Here is a 15,983-nt window from a genome sequence, read left to right as displayed (position 1 = left end):
TGACTGTAGGCACCTGGTAGCTCCGATACACATGTAGTGTATACCTCTGTGGACATAGCTAGTGGTTGGGACAGTTGATAAAGACAGGTGGACTCTGCCTGAAGCTTTGGGTTCGGGGTCCTAGTTTTGATATGCATTCAGCAAACACACGTGGCATTTACATGCACCAGGAACTGAGCAAAATGTTTCACAAATACTAAGTTCACTTAATCTTGATAATGTTTTCATCATTGCTCACCGTCAATGAATTCCCTTGACCCATAGAGAAAGGTGGTGCTGTCTGCTCACAGTTACACAGCAAAGAAGTCCTACTGCTTTCTAGCTGAGGACATTTCAACAAAGCCCTTCACTTCACACCCCACCCCCTAGATCTGCTTCCTCATCAAGACAGGGACATGAGTCACCACTCAATGGCCTTGGTTAGTAGCTACAGGTAGGCTGGCTGGTCTGAGCTTGGGGCTTCCCCTTCTAGCCCAGTCTCTGGCCTCCTGTTTGCTATTCAGGCCCCACTTCCTAAAGGGCACATTGCCCTGCCCCCTCCCTGCCTCTGGGAGATGCTTTATTCGGAGGGCCCAGTTCAAGCCCCAGCATCCTAAAAGGTGGCTTCCTTGCACCCTCTCTGTTGGTTGAGCCAAAGGACTCTCCAGCTTGGTGGGGAGTAGGGTGCAGGAGCTGTGACACCAGCCTTCACCCCACAACTGCACTGCTCTCACAAGGCAGTCTTCTCTTTGAAGTCCTCCCTGCACCCCCAAGGCAGACAAATTCACCCACAGAGCTGCTAATGTGATCCGTCTAATGCATTAATTGCGAGACTTCTTAACTGAATCAAGAGCCAGGCATGGGAAGGGGAGGCGGGGACTGGTGAAAAGAAAACATTGGGTTATATTTAATCTATGTTTAATGATTCCGGGGAAGCGCTGTCCGTAATTTGTAACTCACTGGAAAGCCAGTCATTAGAAAGTGTCAGTTCAATTTTTTACAAGGTTTGAGACTTAACCAGGGCAGTTGCCATTAATAGCAAACTCCATTAGATCTATATGTGGAAAAGACTCATTAGGCCAGCGGGCAATAAATCAGACGACATGGGCTGTGAGGGCTCCTTCTTGGGCTCCATAGCTCCTAATTTAGACTGGGCCCGGTTCTATTGACGGCCAGGTCTCCTATGTTTAATAAATAAACCCCAGCCTGTCAGATGGTGATGAAAGGACCCTAAGAGGGCTGCAAGCAAATGAAACTGTCACATATGTACCCCAGGGGGCCAAACTTCTCATGACCTCAACTCATCATGGAGTCAAACGTCTACTCCGGCGTATTAAAAATAGCCCAGCTCAGCTGTGATGATGTAGCAAAAAAAATGGGCTGCCCTGGAGGTAGTGAGCTCTTTTTCAAGGGAGGTGTTTAAGCACAGGCCAGGTGACTCTTGCCTTGGTGACTTTGAAGATGTCTTTAGCTCTAAGTTTACTTTATTCTCAAATCCCCTCATTCTCACTGACTGTGGTGTAAATTCTGCAGACTAGTATCCAAGCAAGGCCACATTCTAAGCTGTTACGTGATCCCTCGTCTCCCTTCCAGCAGATAGACTCTTGTTAAGTAGCCCAGGCTGGCCTGGTGCATGTAAACCTCCTATCTCAGACTCCCAAGTTCTGGGATTACATGGGTATGTACTACCATGGCTGGATCCATTTTTTTTCTTTTTCTTTTTCTTTCTCTCTTTCCTTTTCTTTTTCCCTTTCCCTTTTCTTTTTCCTTTTCCTTTTCCTTTTTCCCTTTCCCTTTCCTCTTTTCTTTCTTTCTTTCTTCCTTTCTTCCTTCCTTCCTTCCTTTCTTCCTTTCTTCCTTCCTTCCTTCCTTCCTTCCTTCCTTCCTTCCTTTCTTTCTTTCTTTCTTTCTTTCTTTCTTTCCTTCTTTCTTTCTTTCTTTCTTTCTTAGCAGAATACTGGAGTCTGAATTCATTTCTGCCGCTTGCTAACTGTGAGACTACAGACGTGATCTGTGACCTCTCTGAGCCTGTCCCCTCAGCAGCACGGTGATTTTTTTTTTTCTTCCTTATTCCAACAGCATAAAAAGAGAATCCCTGGACCCTTCCTTCTCTCTGCCCCTTTGCTCCCTGCCCTGGCCTCCCCATCAGTTGCGGGTACCTTGGTTGCACAAGGCTCCAGAGAATCCTGGCAGGCACTCACAGATACCACTGATGTGGTGGCAGGGCCCCCTGCTGTGCACGCAGAGGGGACAAGGCTGGGCGCAGCCATGGCCGTAGAATCCTGGTGGGCAGACTGAGGGTGTCAGAGGGGAGACGCTGGTCAGAAGCTTGTAGGAACAGCTGGCCTAGCCACCTCTCCCCCGTTCCAGTGAAGAAAGGCTTCTTGAAAATGGGGAAGTCTAGGGTCCCCACACCGGGAGGTCCATCCCCTTTGAAGAGAACTGTGGGCTGGCCCTGATTTTTTTGAGAACCTAGACATTGAACTTAGGAACAGAACAGCCAGGACACGGGAGGAAGGACAACAGGGGAAAAGGGAGTGAAAAGGGGCCTGGGGTCCACAGGCCAGCCTTCCACAGGCCAGCACTACTGGCTGGGAGGGGCTCAGGGAACGGGAAATCAGGAGCCTTACTTCTCTGACATAAGGGTCCTCGAAAGCCAGGGGCACACTCGCAGCTCCCGTCCTCCGGGGAGCAGGAACCTCCGTTCTCACAGCTGCAGGACACTGAACAGTTGGGGCCCCAGCGACCTGGAGGACACGTGCTATCACAGCGGATGCCTGTGGACCAGACACAGAGGCAGGTCAGTGGAAAGGGAGGAGGGCAGGGGGGAGATGGAGGGAAAGCCAGTAGAAGTGGGGCTGGTGGGGAGGGCTTCTGACAGGAGATGATGCCCTTCCAGAGTCCTCAAAGGCAAAAAGAACTGACCAAGCAATGGCTGTCATAAAAGCAGAGAGCAGGTAACAAAAGAAGTCAGTATAGCTTGGAATCGAACACAGCACAAGGGTAGACCCATGACGTTACTTGACGAGCCTAGCAAGAGAGGAGATGGTAGCACCAGATGAGGACGGTTGTCTCCACCTTCACAGCTGAGCTGGCGTCAAGAACATGTCAGGCTAGTAAGATGGCTAAAGTTACTCAGTAGGAAAGCCTAGTGACCTGAGTTCTGTCCCTGAGAGCCACATAAAAGTGGAAGGTCCAGAGTTGTCCTCTGACCTCCACTGTGGCACATGCAAGCCCCGCCCATCATATATACACATTCATTCAGCCCTCCCCCGTATGTATATGTATGTATGCATATATACACACATATATATATGTATGTGTATGTATGTGTATATATATATATATATATATATATATATATATATATATATATATATGTATATATACCCCTTTTAATTTACAAATAAATGCAAGGCCATCCTAACTATGTAGAAAGTTCAAAGCTAACCAAAGCTACATGAGACTGTAATTTTGTAATATTCAAATATGTGTACAAATATACACACACATAATACATATTTTATATCACATATACACACGTATAAAAGAAACTAAAAGTGCTAGCTATACCCTAAACATGCTAATAAATGAACTTCAGCATGACAAACAGCAGCCTATGGGAAAATGGATGGACTATTTCAATAAGAGAGGGAACAAGATCTACAGTCCCCCCAAGCTCAAAGAAGATTTGAGCTGAGCTGATTTCAGCTTGGAGGCTAAATAGGAATTTTAGCGGGGGGTGGGGGGGGGGTCCCTTCCAGGCAGAGCAGCTTCCAGGCTGGACCAGGCTCAGGAGACCAGCCAGTCTTTGGAAGGCAAGCTTCAGAGGCTCCAGAGGCACAGGATTAGTTTAAAAGTCGTGTCTACCTTGTTATAAGGACGGGACTGTGAGAAAGAGAAACAAAGAGGGAAGACCCAGCGAACAGTGAAGGGGAGCAGTGGGACCAATTTGGAGGAGTTGAGACTGCAGGCTCACCTGTAGGAGAGGGAGGGAATAGGGTAAGACAGCCAGGGTGGGGAGGCTTCCCTTCTTGTGTCCTAACTTGTGTCTCAGCTTTGCTGGGGTTGGGGAGGGAGCACCCAGGTGTGACTCCCAGCACCCCACAATGGCTCACAACCATCTGTAACTTGACCCAGCATCAGAAAGTGGAACCTAGATTCCCCAGAGCAAAGTGCCTAGTGAGACTAGTCACATGGGTGAGCTCTGTGTCTGACTGAGACTGTCTCAGTGAATAAGGTGGGAGAGAAACTGAGGACACTGCTTCCTGACAGCATCCCCAGGCACATACATGCATCCTCCCTATATGTGCCCACATATGTATATTACATAGTCTAATCATTTTCATATCCCATTCATATTCATTCTCTCTTCCTCTCAAAAGCCTCCCCCTTCCTCGCTTAGAGGATGAGCTCTGGGCTTTCGCTCCCACGAGCCCCTCCCCCACACACTGATGGGTTGTTACAATGTAGAACTAATGATATTCTTCACACTTGAAGAACCCATACGCAAAGCCAGCACTCACAGCAGGAAGCCCTTCCCTGGGAAGCCTGTCTGCCCAGGGGTCCAAACATCTGTAGCTGCCTGTTACAGCTGTTTCACTCATACACCTGTCTCCTACACCCCCACCCTCGCCAGGGATGTGAAGAAGTGGGCAGTGGTTTCCTGAAACTCATTCCTGGTGACCTGGTTGCTCCCTACAGCAGAGACACCACCTAGGGCATTTTTGCAATATTAAAGATGCAGGAGTTCAAAGTTATCCTTAGCTACATAGCAAGTTTGAGCCAACCTGGGCTATGGGAGATCCTGTCTCAAAAGTACACAACTAAATGACCTACCCACTAAGTGAAAGTCTTCTCCTAAAAATGTGGCCTGCGCCTCCCCTCCTGCTGACACTAATATCCTGACAACTCGTTAGCTCTAGTACCAGAGCCAGAGCAGATGATAATCTCTACACTTTCCATGTGTGGTCACAGGCTGACTTTTTTCAATGGACTTCAAGAAGCATTTTGTAAGCACCTATTATGTTCAGAGCAAGGTAAATAAGACATGAGGGGAGCTGTCATGAGAGGGCAGAGGATATGCCCAAGCCAGATGGGGAGGTGAGCAGGGTTTTCAGGGCAGGAGCGCTCGCTGCGTGGGAGGTCCCGGTTCTGCCCCCTCACTCTCCCTGTCTTTCCTGGCCTTGTTCTGCATGACAAATCTCGAACCTCAGTCACCTGTCTGAGAAGCCTTCAGGACCATCTTTGGAGAAACAGGCTTTGGAAGCAGCAGAGGCCTAGCTGAGAGGCTGTCCATCTAAGCCAGAATTCTTTAAATGCTATCATTAAAGTGGGTGTCATTAAAATCAGGTCAGCCCTATCAAAATCAGGGCACACTAAGAACATTTCAAGGCTGTAGCTGACAATGTAGGGCCGGTGAGAGGCGGGGCTTTGGTCCCTACTGAGGGAGAGCTGGCAGGCCAGGGGAGCCTCGACCTGGCATGCTCTAAAGCTGCGGTTCTCAACCTGTGGTCACCACCCCTTTGCGGTTTGAACAACTCTTTCACAGGGGTTGCTAAAGACCATTGAAAAAACGCAGGTATTTACACTGTAATTCCTAACGGTAGCAAAATTACAGTTATGAGGTAGCAACAAAAATAATTTTATGGTTAGGGATGACCACAACATGAAGAACTGTATCAGAGCATTGGGAAGGTTGAGAACCACTGCTGTAAAGGAATGACCCTAGCCTTCAGCTGTCAGAAGGAAGGAAGCCAGAGGGGTCGGCCCAGCCAGTGGCCACTGACTCTGCACTGCACTGAGAGCTTCCTGAGCCGTGGTTTATGTCACAGACCACGGGGTGCTAGGTGCTGAGCCCTTAACAGTACCCTTCACTGAAACCTCAGAGTGGTCCCAAGTTCCCTGTGAGGATTCTCTGTGCTTTATGGATGGAGGCTCCAGGCCATGCAGAGTGGAGAACTTGCGGAAGTTCACAAGCCCAGGCCTTCCAGCTGGAGCTCAGCTATCAGTCATCTGGTTTCCTTTTCTCAGCTTGGGGCAGACAGTAGGTGCAGGGATGCCTAAGGCAGATTTCTTCCTAGGACTGCTATAGAAGCAGTTACTCAGTTCAGAGTCTAAGGTCAGTTCTGGTGCTGCAGAGGAAGGGTCTAGGTCACCAGGATTCATAAGCGGGTAGTCCTGGGTGGGTAATGCACAAATGACCTTCAACTTGAAACCTGGCAAATAGGAAGGAGTTATTGAGCTGGGGTGTGACCCACTGGCACAACACTTGCCCAGCTCCTTAAATGAAGGGAAAGGGACTTGTTGGTAAGATGGGGGGTTAACAGGAACGAGGGGAGGGCAGTGCAGAGGTGAGGAATTCGGGCAGGGAATGGCGGTGCATGCCTATAAAACCAGACCCAGCACTTAACAGCTGAGGCAGGTGAAGATTCAAAGAGTTCAAGGCCAGGCCAGGATAAACAGTAAGTTCCAGGCTAGACACTGCTACACAGTGAGATCTATCTTTAATAAAAATAGTTAACTTTGGCCCAGGTGTGTAGACGTTGAGAGAGAAATAGGACAGGAAAGAGGAACTGGGCAGGCCCACATCACAGCGGGTAGAGCCTTATGGCAAGAAGTCTGGATTTTTTTGTTACAGTTTTTGTTTTTCAGAGACAAGGTCTCATGTAGCCCAGGTTAGCCTTAAATTTGCTATGTAGCCAAGGATGACCTTGAACTTCCTGTCTCTCCCGAGTGCTAGGATTACACGTGTGTAGTGCTGCATCTGGCCAGGACTGAGACTCTACATCACCTCCATGAAGCCTGGGAGGTGAAGGTGGGTCTGATGAGAGATGGGCCCATGGGATCAGTGGGCTGCAGAGAAGTGGCAGGAATCCCCCTTGTGTAGCAGGATGGTTTATGGGGTAGATGTAAGGATTGGTTCTGAAGCGCCATGTTCACTATATACAGGCTGAATACCTGTCAGCACTGAAATGTGTTGCCCCGAGACCAGAACCTCAGCATAACGTGTCCTTAATAAATATCTCCTCACCAGACTGAATGGGAGCAGGTGAGGGGGAGGTGCCATTTGGGAGCAGAAAGGAAGAAAATGATAGGAGATGAACAGTTGAGATGAAGGAGGGAAAACCCAGGGCCCAAAGTGAGTGGCAGGGCAGAGGTTACCTGTCCATCCTGCCAGGCAGCAGCAGTGGCCTGTGACAGGGTCACAGCCATCAGCATGGCTGCAGTCGCAATGCTCACTGCAGTTCAGCCCAAAAGTGCCGTCCTGTGGGGAGGAAGGAGAAAAGAATCATACCTTGGCTCCTAGAGGGTCACACACTTCCATCAGCTCTTCAGGGATCCAGAGGCAGGCCTGGGGCGCCGCCATGATGCTCTGTAACTGGGTACCAACAGGCTAAGAAGTCATAACAACCACCTGGCCGTATTAATAGGAATAGGAGAGAAGGGCATGAAGAAGGCCTGCCTCCAGGTGACATTAAATATGGCCAATATAGCCTCCAGGTGGTCATTAAAACTGTAGGTTAAAATGCATTTTGTTGTTGACAGGCATGGTAGGGGGAGATTTTCTTGTAATCCCAGCAGTTGGGAGGCAGAGGCAGGAGGATTGCTATGAGCTCAAGACCAGCTTGGGTTACACTGTGAGATCCTAGCTCACAAAACATGACATATTTTGTTAATTGTTACACATCCATCCCACACGAGGAATACGGATAGCCTACTCTAGTCCCTGAGGAAGGAAATGGGAGCCTCATTTCATACATGCTCACAAGGTCTCAAATGCCTGTTGTGCCAATATTCTAGGATGGCTTACACCCAGTCCCACTTTAAGAATGAGAAGCCGCTGGAGAAACACACTCAGGAGGTAGGATCAGGATTTCAATGCAAAGCTGATATTCAGTCTCTGCCTAGAACTCAGTGCTTGAAGAGTGGGGGTTGTTGCTGGACGGTTTGGTTCCATACCCTGTCCCTAGCAGTGGCTAGACTGTAACTCATCTACTACCCAGAGAGATCATTCTGCTGGGTTGGGGAGGACGGAGAGTGTCCTGGCAGGGTGGATTCTATAGCTGCCAGTCAGTTGCTCTGCCTATCTAAAGAGCAATGGAAAAACACTTCTGCCTGAGTGGCCATTTTACAGATGGGAGGATCGAGGCCTACGGTGAGAAGAAGCTACACAGAGGTTGACCCTCCCTGACTCAGAGCTCTTCTCTGTTGCCCTCCAGGGAGCAGAAGGCACAAGAGATCAAGGTGGGTACTCACCGGGCAGGGCAGTTCACAGGAGTCCCCCAGCCAGCCTGGGGTGCAGGCACAGGACCCATCAAAGGGGCTGCAGGCAGCTCCATTGGCACAGATGCAAGTCTCATTGCAGTTCAGGCCCCAGGTCCCACTGGGACAAGGCAGGGAGCAGTCCAGGCCCTGCCATCCTGGGGAGAGGGCAAAGGGTGTCACCTGGCCCTGCCCAGTATAACTCTCCACCCATTTCCCCACCCACAGGCAGCATCCCTGCCACCACAGTTGCCTAGACCTCCGTCCCTGCCTGCCACAGGTAGCCTTTGGCTGTCCTGGAACTCACTCTGTAGACCAGGCTGGCCTTGAACTCAGAAATCCGCCTGCCTCTGCCTCCCAAGTGCTGGGATTAAAGGCGTGTGCCACCACACCCGGCGGTTTACACCATTTCTGCTGCCTGTGGATGGGCCCGCTGGGACTCAGGATCAGCTCTGGAGGCATGTCCCCCTAGGCCAGGAGTGGGATTTCAGCAGCTTATCTCCTTCCTGAAGCCTGTCTGCTCCTGCACCTAGGGCTGAACACCCCCTTCTCTGTTCCCTGAAGCAGGAGGCTACTTCTGAGGACTGAAGGACTTCCTAGCTGCTGCCTCCAGGCAGGCTTCCTGAGGGAGACCAGGCCCCAAGACAAGAATGGGGAAGGAGCCAGGTGCACCCTCTTCTCTCCCTTCATTATGTAGCCCAGGATAACCCAGAGCTACACTTTCTCCTAGTTCTGCTTCCCAAGTGCTGGGATTACAGATGTCTGTCAAACAGCCTTTGTCACGGGCTTTGTCTCTTTGGTCCACTAGTGCCTCCGCAAAGCATGTTTAGCTCCCACCAGATGAGTCTCTCATCCAGGTTCAGGAAACTCCGTCTCCCCATATTGTCCCTGCAGACCATGTGGCTCACCTTCCCTCCATGCCCTCAGCAATTCCAAACCCGGAAGGACACCCTCCTATACTCCTGGTTCTGGCTGTGGCTTTCCTTGGCTGGAACCTGGCCTATGCACTCTCTGACCCCGAGTGGTGGGTGGGCTTAAACAGCCTCACTGAGGTGCTGTATGAGCCTGGGACAAGAGCTGGAGGGAACTTACCCTCTCGGCAGGTGCAGGAGCCATCCACTGGGGAACAGGTGCCGCCGTTGCTACAGCTACATACAGATGAACAGTTGGGACCATAGGTCCCTGCAGCACAGGGGACGGCACACACCTCTCCCTGCACAAAGAAGGCCTGGGTATGAGACGAGAGGTGTCCCCACTCTGGGTGGCTCTGTAGGTGGTGCTCCTCCTGATGTCCATGCTTCCAACCCCAGCACCTTCTCTTCTCTTTGAGACAGGGTCTCACTATGTAGCCCCAGCTTCACTCAAACTCACAGAGATCTGCCTGCCTCTGCCCGAGAGGGAAAGGGGGGTTAAAGGCATGTCCTATCACACCTGGCCCCTTCTGCCATATGGCAAAGGGAACTTTGTAGATGTGACAGATCATGGAGGTGTACCTGATAGCTCACAAGTCCTTAAAATCAAGTGATTTGAGAGGGTAGGTCAGAGACACATATCCTAAATCCTCCACTTGGCTTGTGACTTTGAAGACAACAGAAGGGAACCTACAAACAATGAAGATGGCAGCCTCTAGACTGAGCGCTATACAGCCAGCAAGAAAACAGAGACCTTGCCCCAGATTCTGCCAACAACGAGAAGTGAACCAGCAGGAGACTGATGGTTCCCGAGAGCCCCCAGGAGGTACTACTGGCTCTGAGCTGGAGGCTCGGAACTCAGAAGCTCAGGCTGTTTTAGGGAAGAGCCCAGCCTCCACACCAGGACTCTAGGATTGAACTTGACCCTAGGAGTCTGTGTTGGGTCACAGCAAACCTGGTACCTCCTATCTGTTGATTTGTGGGGGAGTGAGGAGGTTGGGAGCGGAAAGAGTGGGTGTGGGGGATGTGACAGGGTTTCCTGTTTTACAGACTGGCCTTAAATTCGATGTGTGTAGCCGGGGATGGCCTTGAACTTCTGAGTCTTCTGCCTCCATTTCCAGCTTGCTGAGATTACAGGCCAGTGGCAGTCACATGCCACGGTTTCAACTGTTTCAATTCAAACGAGCTTGGTGCATAGAGGGACTGCCCATCCCCGTCTGCTGGTGTCTCAGGGAGGAGGGATGGCGCTGGCAATGGCTTTTGATCGTTCTCTCTCTCTCTCTCTCTCTCTCTCTCTCACACACACACACACACACACACACACACACACACACACACACACACACACACACAGAGGATCATACACCATGCTGAGCTTCATCTCTTAATTCTCACCACATCTCAGACACACTAACTATTGTTTCCTATCTTCCCGTGACACAGCAGAAGCGGTTACATGAGAAAGTCATGTAATGGCCCAGGTCACAGAACTCAAAGTGGAGGGGTTCTCTTTGGTCCCAGGCTGGCTACTTAATCAAGTCACTGGGCGTTGAGAACCAGACTCTCTGGGGGCTGTTTTGGGACTTGGGGTTACTGATCTTAGACAACCCTAAGGTGGGGTCAGGAAAGAGGACTTGGTGGGCTGACAGTAACCAAGGATGGCCTTGCCTAGCACTCAGGAAACTCAGGAGATGAAGGCACCCCAAAAACGACCTGGGTGGGGGACATTGCATCTGTGTCAATCATAGACTATCTGCCATCCAAGGACGGCATGACTTGCAGGGGAAGTTGGCTCTTCTTAAGCTCCAGTTCTAAAGGGGGGCTCAGCAGAGGGCACTGATTTCTATCCCCAAGGGTGTATATATAGATAGGACAGCATGGGGTCCTGGCAGTGGTGGCAGCTCCTGGGGTGGAGTGGGGCATGGGGAGTTAAAGGGCACAGGCTGAGAGTGAGGACCTCTGAGTCTTCAGGGGCAGGGAAATGAAGGCATCCCAGGATAGAGTTGTTGTGGGCAAGACAGCATAGCAGCACAAGTTTGGGGTGTTTCGGGAGTGAACAACTTTAAAGGGGTCTGGGAGACAGTTGGAGCTCATTAGGCCCTGGGTTTGATCCCCTGCATAAAGTAGGCGTGGTGGTGCACACCTGGAATCCCAGCACTCAGGAGATGGAGACAGGAGGATCAGAAGTTCAAGGTCATCTTCAACTACATGGTGAGTTTAGGGCCAGCTTGAGACCCTATTTCTGTGTCTGTAATAGGGACCAGACCTTAGTAGGTCCACAGACCTTAGTATAACCTGACTCCACGATGGAAGAGTCATTCGTGCTGTAAAACTCATCACCTAGACACCACCATCTGACAAAACTAAAACAAAGACCTAATCCATCAGAGTTCATAGTTCTGGGAAGGTCTCAACATGTACGACTCTTGCTTCTGGCATCTGCAGTTTCACTTCTGGCAAACTGTTCTTGTTAACTGAAATGTGTCAATCTAGAACATGGGTTTTTTTTGTTGTTTTTTGTTTTTGTGCTTAAAAGCTCCCCCTGAGAAAGGCTCGGTGCTACACTGGGATTCCAAACACCCAGCGCAGTCTCCATCCAGCTGATAAAGTCTTTCTGTTGGCTTAGACCCACGGCCAAGCAGTCTTCCCTTGTGGATACTCAGCAACATCCCAAACAAATGAAAAACAAACAAACAACAAAAACCAAACAAACAAAAAACAAGCAAAAGGTATGGAAAGGGCTTAGAGAGATGGCTTACTAGTAAATCATGCTTGCAGCTCCCCCAAAGGACCTGAATCCTGTTCCCAGCACTTACACCAAACACCTCAAACCACATGTCACCTCAGCTCCAAGGGATCTGACTTCTTTTGGCCTCTGCAGTACATGTGGCACACACTCACAGGCACAGCTTCACATGCACAGCAGTAAAAATAGGTCTTTTTTTTTTTTTGAGACAGAATTTCTCTGTGTAACCCTGGCTATCCTGGAACTTGCTCTATAGACCAGGCTGGCCTTGAACTAAGAGATCCACCTGCCTCTGCCTCCAAGTGCTGGGATTAAAGGCATGCTCTGCCACTACTGCCATGACCACCTAACAATAATTTAAAAAAACCTCTTTAATTAAAAAATTAATAAGGGTAAAAAAAATTAATAAGGGGCCAGGCAGTAGCGGTGCATACATTTAATCCCAGCACCCAGGAGGCAGAGGCAGGTGGCTCTCTGAGTTCAAGGCCAGCCTGATCTATAGAGTGTGTTCCAGGACAGCCAAGGCTACACAGTGAAATCCTTTCTCGAAAACAATAACAATAATAGTAGTAATAATTGATAGTGATATGGCTATATAAGTGGTAGGACATTCGTCTAGCATGTGTAAGGCCCTGGGTTAGATCCCCTCCCCCTGTCCCACAAAATAAGTTAGCCTTATATAAGCCTTACTGTTTGTGGAAACATATCTTATAACAAGAATGTGACAAGAGCCTGAAGATACGGTCTAACTTAAGAGCACTGGCTGTTCTTCCCATGGACCCACATGGCAGCTCACAACCATCTATAACTTCTATAACATCTATAACAAGATACCTTTGTCTGGCCTCCCTGGGCACCAGGCACACATTTGAGATAATACATTCAGGCAAAACACCCATACACAAAAAATAGTAAAATAAAACTTAAAGAAAAAAAGAAAATGACAAGCCCCTTAGGATTTAAGCAGCAGGAAGTGAGGGAGGAGAGGCCGGTCTCTCACCAACTCAGCGGTGCCAGGCTAGCCATGGAGGAGGCATGTGTTCTCGGAGGGCAGAAGCCCAACTGTAAAGGCCTCTGTTTTCCCATCAGCCCCTTAAGCTTGCTGCTCATTCCCTTCTCACACTGTTAACTATCAAACACTGAGTGCTTAGCCTTAGGGACAAGAAGGTCTGTTCCCTGCAAGGCCACCTTATGCCAAGTGATGTTCCTAAGAGGAAACAAATGGAGAATCTGGGCCTGGTGGCACCAGCCTGTAACCCCAGCCACTCGGGAGACTGAGGCAGGAAGAGTATAAATTTAAGGCCAATCTGGACAATAGAGTGAGATCAAGGACACCCCGGGCAACTTAGTAACCCTTGTCTCAAGGTAAAAAGGACAGCAACTTTGTAAAATATCACAAACACGACTCTCAGCAGGTAGAAACATTTGCTATGCAAGGCTGCCCACCTGAGTTCGATCCTGGAACCCAGGTGAAGGTAGGAAAGAAGTGACTCCGTAGAATGGTCCTCTGATCTCCACACATGCGTACACACAACACACACACAACTACAATGATAGTGAATAAAAACAAAACAACAAAAATGAAAACAAAGCACTTTCCAAGGCCCACGTGTGGGTGTGCACTGTCCTGCCTCAGAGTTTGATGGAGTTTTGTTAATTAATGGGAAATTGGACTTTCCCTAGGAATCTCATGCTGAGAAGGAAAAGGCTGAGGACCTGATGCTGACCAGATGGGGAGTTTGTCTCCCAGGATGAAAGGAAACCTCACACAGATGACGATGATGATGATGACGATGGGGGAGCCCCCACATCTTGGCCATGACTGCTTAGTTATGTATACCTCTCCCCTTCTAACCTGAACCTCATGTCAAGACTCCAGGATAGGCAAGGTGGTGGGAGTGGAGTGTCACTGGGCTTGTGGCCATACGCCATATTGAACACATCTCCTTTTCTACTTTCACTATCACCTGTCCCTTGAGGACAGGTGGCAGAGACTAGCTGTTAGAACTACCAAGGGCCCACACCCTGACAACTCCAGGGATGGTCTCTTGTCTGGCTTCCCCCTCGTGCCTATTTTTAATTCTATATTGAATCCTTTTCAAAAATAGCTCCATTTCTGATTACCACAGACGGGCCCTGAAACTCTCTGCTGAGACCAAGAACACTGTTCTCTGCAGTGGAGGTCTCTGAGACAACACCTCCTGTTGCTATGGATGACAGTGCAAGGCTGTCCCTGCCAGCCCACTCTCTCTGTCTGCTTACACAGTACATTCACTGCCTAAGAACAGTAGGACATCAGAGGATGTGCCCGTGTCTGAACCCAAATGCACCGGTGCTTGTGTGTTCTGCTATTCCATCTAAGACACTGAGCACTTCTGGGAAGGAGGCACCTCTGCCCACAGGATCTTGTGCCCGTCTTCCACAACAGGCTGCTTCCCTCTATTCCACCAGGCCTCCTCATTCTGCTCCAGGAGGCAGCTGTGGACTTCCTCCTCTATGAGGCCTGTTAATTACGGATGCAGAGTGGGCTGCTTACATTCTGAACCTGATATGAGAGTTGCTGATGCACGGAACCCTCGATGCTGCTCCTGACAGATGGAAGCCTCTCCTGCCCGACTGGCTGGACCCAACCCTGGTGCCTTATGTGTTCCATAAAATTTGTTTCAAACATTGCTTGTTGGCTTTTTCTCCTCTGCAATATGCTGCTTTGTAGTTTGGCTCTGTTTGGGAAAATTAATCAACAGCTGGGCCTCTTGTGCCGATTATCCCTTCTCCTCGAAATGGTCAAGAGGTTAATGAGTGTTTTTGGGCATCGGAGGAGAAAGAGGACGGAAGGGTTTTGCCCCTCCCTTATACAAAGGAGGAAATTCTGAAAGTTTATCCCTGGGTCCCCTTAAATACACTCAGTGGGTGGGAGGCAGTATAAATGGGGTTACCCTAGGTTCCTTACATGCATGCTAAGGGGGTTTGTGCACCCGCCTGCCTGTCAGAGCTTAGCAGAGGGGCCCAGGGGATAGCAAAGAAACTCCCCTGGCCTGCGTGTACTTTCTTTTTCCATTTTTCTATTTTTCCGTGTATTTTGTGATGTGCATATATGTATGCATGTTTTTTGCATGCATGTGTGGGGGTGTGTGCATGTATGTACACATGCATGGGGTGCATCCATGTATATGTGCATGCCTGTGGAAGCCAGAAGTTGTCAGGAATCATCCCCTCTTTCTTCCACCTTATTCACAGAGGCAGCGTCTCTCTCTCAGCCAAACCTGGAACTCACAGATATGCCTGGTCTCTTTTCCTAGCCCACTTACTCAGGATGGGCTCACACAAGGGCTGTCATGCCCACCGGGCATTTATCCACATGTATTTTGCTGGAGGAGGAGATGGGATGAGTCGGGAAGGCAAGCCCCGGACTGTCAGTCAGGGTTTGTGGGTTGCAGTGAGACCAAAGCACATGGCCTCATCCACCGCTCATTCAGCCCAGTGTGGCTGCCAAGTGCCCTGGGTCCTGCTCACCATCAGGACAGACTCAATGTGACCTACAGTCCTTTTCCGCTCCCATGTCCTTTAATCTACTGCTTCTCCCCTCTTGCAGAGCAAGCGCCCCTGTTACAGTGGCACTTACCACAGTGGTAATAGAATTGACATTTAGAACTCCGGTGATCTCTTACTAGCTAGTAGGGGCATGAGGTGAGGACTGGGAAGGAAGCACTCTGCCCTGCCGGCCTCACTCAGCCCAGTGCCCCAGCTGGAGTTTGTGGTCAGTTCGTATGCATTGATTTAATCCAGACATTCAGGACATTGGGGGTGGGGATGCTGTTTTTAGACGGTGTCTCCTATAGTCCAGGCTGTCTTCCAACTCTCTGTACTTCAGACTGGCCCTGAACCTCTGATTCTCTGTCTCCCCCTTCATATCCAGTTTATGTGGCGCTGAGGATTGAACTGAGGGCTTTGTGCATGTAGGCAAGCATTCTGTCAACTGAGATATAGCCCCAGCAGGGAGCACACTGCACTAGAGCAGGGGCTGTTCCATGCTGATGCTGATGCTGATGCTGATGCTGACTCTGGATGCTACACTGTCACTA

The 15,983-nt window shown here is 49.7% G+C and overlaps 1 protein-coding gene and 1 long non-coding RNA gene across 18 annotated transcripts in view; one reads left to right on the top strand and one right to left on the bottom strand.

The window, feature by feature from the left end:
• The window catches only part of Megf11 (multiple EGF-like-domains 11), a 328,563-nt gene that overhangs the window by 25,544 nt on the left and 287,036 nt on the right, over positions 1-15,983 (bottom strand). For all 17 annotated transcript variants that reach the window (XR_003947835.1, XM_030244210.1, NM_001134399.1 and 14 more), the window contains 5 exons: positions 9,337-9,457; positions 8,239-8,402; positions 7,144-7,246; positions 2,610-2,756; positions 2,139-2,273 (listed from right to left, as the gene is read on the bottom strand). Coding sequence is in view for 16 of the 17 variants with exons in the window: in XM_030244210.1 (XP_030100070.1) it covers positions 2,139-2,273; positions 2,610-2,756; positions 7,144-7,246; positions 8,239-8,402; positions 9,337-9,457 (670 nt within the window). In the remaining variant the exon portion in view is untranslated. The remainder of the gene's footprint in view (positions 1-2,138; positions 2,274-2,609; positions 2,757-7,143; positions 7,247-8,238; positions 8,403-9,336; positions 9,458-15,983) is intronic.
• Gm36311 lies at positions 2,710-14,574 on the top strand. Its single transcript, XR_870862.1, has 2 exons — positions 2,710-2,779; positions 13,585-14,574. It is a non-coding gene; the product is annotated as a predicted gene, 36311 (long non-coding RNA).

This window comes from Mus musculus, chromosome 9 (genome assembly GCF_000001635.26).
Source record: "Mus musculus strain C57BL/6J chromosome 9, GRCm38.p6 C57BL/6J".
Taxonomy (NCBI): domain Eukaryota; kingdom Metazoa; phylum Chordata; class Mammalia; order Rodentia; family Muridae; genus Mus; species Mus musculus.
This window is presented reverse-complemented; position numbering and strand designations above follow the sequence as displayed.